Source organism: Neolamprologus brichardi, chromosome 7 (genome assembly GCF_056152115.1).
Source record: "Neolamprologus brichardi isolate AB-2024 chromosome 7, ASM5615211v1, whole genome shotgun sequence".
NCBI classification, from domain to species: domain Eukaryota; kingdom Metazoa; phylum Chordata; class Actinopteri; order Cichliformes; family Cichlidae; genus Neolamprologus; species Neolamprologus brichardi.
Window position 1 is genome coordinate 37,580,395 of NC_142110.1, and position 6,000 is coordinate 37,586,394.

A 6,000-nucleotide genomic window follows, 5' to 3' on the forward strand; every position below is an offset into this window, starting at 1 on the left:
TTTAATGTAGTTTATAGAAAGAAACATTGCACATTGTGTTTTCAGATTACAGTAATATGCTGTGTACCCAATTTTAGAAAACCAAACTTTAGAGCAAGGTTATTCTTTAAAACATATCAAAAAGTTAAAAAGAAGTTTTTTTAAAAAAGTAATTTAATCCTGCATTTTTATATAAACTCTATCAAGGTAGAAGAGCATCTGATGATGTTTGTGTGTTGGTATTTTTTGGAATACAGTGTGAACAACATCAAAATAATTGAATCCATTTGATCAACATCAAACACTGATATATTGCATAAAGCAAAATATATTTCATAACTGAGAATGAGATGGAGATTATAGAGTTTCTTTGTTCTACAGGAAAACATTTAATAGCTGTTTAAAAAAAATGATGATAATATTAAAGATTTCTGAATATTTGCAAGAACACCTTCAGCATTGTGCTCCGTCTGACAAACTATGAAGCAAAAAACATGAAATAGTTTATTCTTTGCTGGGAGAACTCGAAGTGTGGCTCATAGTACTTTTCCATTTGTAGACAGTCATGAGTGTGTGTGAACGTGCATTAAACATGCCTTGTTTTATGGCCTCTCTAGGAGAAAGGTCTCTGTCGATGAGAACTACGAGTGGGATGCTACTGATTTCTGCTCACAACCTGCTGACCATCACGGTAAGCATTTTTATATTCTTGTTATATTCTTATATGGCTTATGCTTGGGTACAGACAAGGTGGAAAACTGTATAAATCTGTTGAAACTCACTGAGCAATTTATGTGATTGTTGTGTGGTTTATGATCCTCAAATCAATAGAAAAATCCTCACCATTTAACCTGTGGGAATGTAATACTCCTCGTGGATGGGGACACTGAATAAGGGCAGAGACATTATGCAAATTGTTTCTGTTTAAATGTGTAATGACAATGGAACATTAGCTCTCCAGCATTTCAGACTGTGAGCTGTATAACTGAACTAAAAATACAAATGACAATCACTTGTTATAATGACTCTTTAATGTGCATCTTCCTCTTGAATGTGCATATATCTCTGATCCAGCACACACAGGTGCAAAATGCTAACAAGATGCATGTATGCTAGCTTAAATTAATTATTATATTAAATTATTTATTCCTTATATGGAATACTTAGCAAACTCGTATTTGATCTGGGGATGTTTGTGACTACATATTGCAAGCACAAATTAAGAGAAACTTCAGATGGTTTCACTATTTAGCTCCAGTGAATTGACTTCAAAGTTAACCTGCTGTCAGAAGCCAATATTTAATTTCCAACCTGTAGCCTATGAGGGTTTCACATGTTTGGGTGTTTAAGATTTAAGGGACAAAAGCCTACAGGGTGCACAATTTTAATGAAGTGAAATCTGCGGTAAAATATCAGGAAACTCACAGATACCACAATTTCACAAGTTTCTTTTTACCTACAGGCCTGTTTCCTTCGCTGAATCTGCTGAAGCCTGATCCGTGCCGCAGCCTACCCAGCATGCAGCGCTCCACTAAGGCACTGAAAAATTGCAGTCAGGTTTCTCGGCTCCCAGGGCATCAAAGCAGCTGCTCTGCTGAGCCAGAACCAGACACTGTGCTGTTCTGACAGTGCCAGCCTTTGGCTCGTCTCACCTGGTGTGTCCTTTCACTTACTGACTCGCATCAATGTCGACAAAAAAGTGCATGTGGCAGAATATGAGCCATTGTGTGATCAATTTTAGTTCCCCTTTCAATCAAAAAAAAAAAGGAGAAAAAAAAGAGAGACGCCAGTACAGAACTGCCCTTTTTACTAGACTATTCTCTTTGCTAAGCTCAACTGAAAAGAATCATTTTCAACACATGTAGGTCCCAGTAAAAGTAGTAGAGGCATAAAACCATATCTATCTTTATGCAATGCTTTTAAACTTTGTTTCTCTTTGTGACCCATAACTATCATCCTTTCGACATTTTCTTTTGAGACTGTCTGCCAATCTACCAATATCAAATCTGGTCACCGTGTTTTCTTGTGCACTTTGATATGCATTCATCATCCAGGGATGACTCAGTAACCAAACAAAAGACAAAACGATCACAGTCATTATCAAGTTACTGGTCTATGCTGGGATAGAGCTTTCAATATTATCTATCACCTTTGAGTTTAACAGCAGATATGATAATGAAATTTCATCCAATAACGAAGATGACTAAAATACAGAAGGTCATTCAGCTGCACTGTTGCACAATTTGTGTAACCATCTTTCTAGAAGTATAATTTCCCAGCAGAGAGTGAATTTTTTTTTTTAGAATCCCAACATCTACTCAGTGTAGTGAAAGGCTTCCTCACCATGCTGTCTCCTTGTTCAGTGCAGCAAGACCATTAATTATCTTCAGTAATTGAAGAGGGTCATGTTAGCTAAGATCATGTTTCTTCTTGTTTATTTTTTTTATGGTCATAAAGGGAAATTAGCCTTATTAAATTGTGTTGCCTAATTTGGCAAGGGTCAGCTCTGACTAATCAATGTTTTTTTTTTTCCTGCCAGCAACACGTGCGTAAAAAACACTTGGGAGATAAGAGTGCTGCTGAAAAGTGGCCCCAGTTAAATGCTTTGCTTGTCAGAGTGTATTTTTACACATCCAGTCAAATAGATTATAAATACCATGGTGCAAAACGCACTTCTATGAATATGTTTTCAATGTCGAAAAACCAAAATCCAAAACAAAAACTCAGAGATCATTATAATTTACCTTTAGAGAAGGAAATTAAAATTTTGCAGTGCTTTATGATGTTGTTATTACACAGTGATTGTAGTTTTTAATAAGTAAGAAAAGAAGGTTCAATTAAGAGTATAAAGTCGTGAGAAAGTTGTATTTTTCTTAAAAGCTGCAAGAGATCAGACTGGTGTAATGTAAGTCTGAAAAGCACTAAAACACATGAAGTTTTATTGAAGCCAAATTTTTATTATTTAAGCCAAACTCTTTTTGGATATTGTGCTTTTATCAGTGGATACTAGTCATACTTCTGTCTGAGCTGTAGGACTGCAAATTCTGTTGTATGAAGGTCTTTTCCCCCGTTCCCACTGCATGTTGCTTTTTGTTTAAGTTTAGACTCTCTTCTACACTGACTCACACATTTGCACCGCTGGTGACCATTATGCCCAGAGACATTTTTAGCCGTATGGTGGGTAAGCTAAAGGATTCTGCAGAGCATAGAGAAGAAGAACAACACTGAAATCCAGATACTGAAAGAAATTTGCAGGCTGAATGTGTACAAGGACACTCATCTAGGGACTGATGTGCACTTTTATATCGATGACTTCTATGTTAGTCATTTGTTTAGCCCAGGAAGAATGACACACTTGTACCAGGCTTCAGTAACATGAGTATCAGATATTATTTTGATTAACAAAAAGAACAAAATGTTATTAAAGCCAGTGGTTGTGAGCAATGCAAGGTTAATGTTTGCTGTTATCTTTTAATATGCCTTTCAATGGAACCCTATTTTGCGGAAAAAGAAGCAATGCTAGCTTTCGACGTGCTGGTGGTGCTAAGAAGTTTAAAGAGTTTGCTGTGTTTTAACGCATAGTGGAACAAATTCATAACATAAAAAAAAATCTGTTTTAATTAATGTGTGGAATAATTCCCATATCAAATTGTAAAAACAGATTTTTTCCAACCTCCTTTTCCTACTGCAGATTGTTTTTTTTTCCCCTGGAGGATCAAACCAAGCACAAATGCTTCACTGTTTCTGTAAACCTACTGAGAAAAAGAAATGCACCCATGCCTCACGCTCTTTTCTTCACGAACAATGGAGGAAAGGAAAAGAAAAAAAATTGTTTTGGTTGCTGAACCTCTATCTTAAGGCCTGCACATTAGTCAAGCAAATAATTAACTCAGAACTCTGCAGTGTACCAAAGCATTGTGGGGTATCCATCCTATAATTGAAATTCACTCATAACAGCTACATTTACTGCAAATCAGTGTTTCACTTCTGTAGAACATTTTCATTTTCTGGTGTGCGTATTGTACCTCAAGTCGGGAAATGATAAAATCCTAAGTGCTTTGCAGACAATTTGTATTCAGCACCAGCTTTTTCTGTTTGTTTGGGTTTTTTTGCCCTACCTTTACAAGTATAACTAGTGCAAAATAGGTGGTAATATGTAACATATATATATACATTAGAAAATGGAAAACACAACACTGAAAAGTGGTAATGAAGCATAATAATACTCTTTTAAGGAAACATAACCTGTTCACAAAGAGTTGTGGATAATAGCAAAGGCTCATAAAGCTGATTGTTATACTGCTACCTTTTTCAGTTATTGTGTGTACTTAGGAGGATTAGCTTCAATGTGAGCTCTCGTTTATTATGGCCATTAAGAAGTGAATGAATTATTTGCAAATGCCAGGAAGTGACTCTCCAAGCTAGAAACTAATCAAGGTCTCACTGAAAGGAGATGTCATACACAAACCAGAAAAAGGTGCTTACATCCCCTCTATAAAGTTGAGATAGCTAGAAAGTAACTGGAGACTTCATGTTTATTGAATATCAAAGTTAAACTTACAATCACTGGATGCTCTGCATTTAAAGCAACTGTGTGATTATACAGTGAATGAATACTGAAATGGCAACGATTTGTAGTATAATGAGTTAAGTTCAGCCCGTATTGCATTTTGGCTTGTAGTCTAAGAAACACTACATATATTTATGGCTTTAAGGGCTATGGTTGTAACATTTTCACATGTTTAATTGAGTTCCACTTAGATTCAAGTTTGCCAAAACACATTTGTCATCTTTTTTGCTGTAACAAGTCATAGAAAATAGTCTTTTGTACAGCACTGACAGCTTAAAATATACATTATGCAAAGCCCAGATAAAAATGGAAAGAAAATGCAAATAAGCTCCTGATTATGAACCAGTGTCCTTCTAATGATCAAACTCTTAAAGAAGAAAAAGTTGGCAAAAACTCTGAATTAATCAATTCTTCAGGTTTTACAAAGCCCCTGAAAATGTGGCATCAAATCCTAGATATTGTTCTATAAAAAGAAAGACTGAATAGCAAAAGCCATGTGAGACTGCATACCACCGGCAAGCCCCCCCAAAACCCCTCTTCATAAATCCACGAACTACGTCCTTAGATGGAAAATGCAGTTTTAATTTTCCTGAGAAAACATAATGATTTCCAATTCTGTTATTAAATTTTTTACATACATTTGTGAGTATATGTGAAGTGTTCACTGTTGCCCTTCCTTGCCATGGTAAAGTTAATCCCTTCTTAGGTCCCTGCCTTAAGCTTGGTTAAAAACTACCAGGCAAGCTGACAACATAATATCTTACCTTTATCATTAGCATAATCAGTTATGATAACGATGATAGATTTTGTTACTGGACAACAGCATAAATCAGCTATACTAAATAGACCTTAAAATTTTGTATATATATTGCTTTTCACAGAGACTAACTTTCTTCTCACTCTACTTCCTTTGCACAATGTAAACTGTAGAAGCAATCTGTGATGACGTACAAATATTGAGTTCCATTCTGCTCGTTTGACACTGAGTGGGCAACTGACTTCACTGACTGATAAAGTACTTGTATTACATATGAACCAGCTTCCAATTATACTAATGGTATTAGTGCCGCAGCACCAGACAACCTCCATCCTGAGAAAACGATCTGAGGTAATGTCACAGTCATCTTTTTTAATCCTCGGCAATTCCATTTATTTAGACTTTTATATCGCTTTGACATCAGAGATTATGGGGTGGGACAAACACGTATTTCTTGTCTCTGGCTGCGGAGTAAAGATTTCACAATGCAAAGAGCAAACACTGAAAGCATTAATGAGTGTGTACAAGTGCAGCCTGTGCACAGGTAGTTCAACAGCTTCTTCAAAAAGAAAACACGTGTAGCATTCAGATGACAAGAACTTGACATAATTTTACCAGAGTGGTGTGAATTAATCATTTGCACAGTCTCTGACTTTAGGTAAGAAAGGAATTGTTCGACAATGTAAAGACTGGG

At 36.0% G+C, this 6,000-nt stretch overlaps 1 protein-coding gene across 1 annotated transcript in view; it reads left to right on the top strand.

The window, feature by feature from the left end:
* The window catches only part of igsf9a (immunoglobulin superfamily, member 9a), a 57,681-nt gene extending 52,775 nt beyond the window's left edge, over positions 1 to 4,906 (top strand). The window contains exons 20-21 of the mRNA XM_006795662.3: positions 597 to 670; positions 1,442 to 4,906. Coding sequence (XP_006795725.2) covers positions 597 to 670; positions 1,442 to 1,605 — 238 coding nt within the window. The 3' untranslated portion in view covers positions 1,606 to 4,906. The remainder of the gene's footprint in view (positions 1 to 596; positions 671 to 1,441) is intronic.
* The last annotated feature ends 1,094 nt before the right edge of the window (positions 4,907 to 6,000 follow it).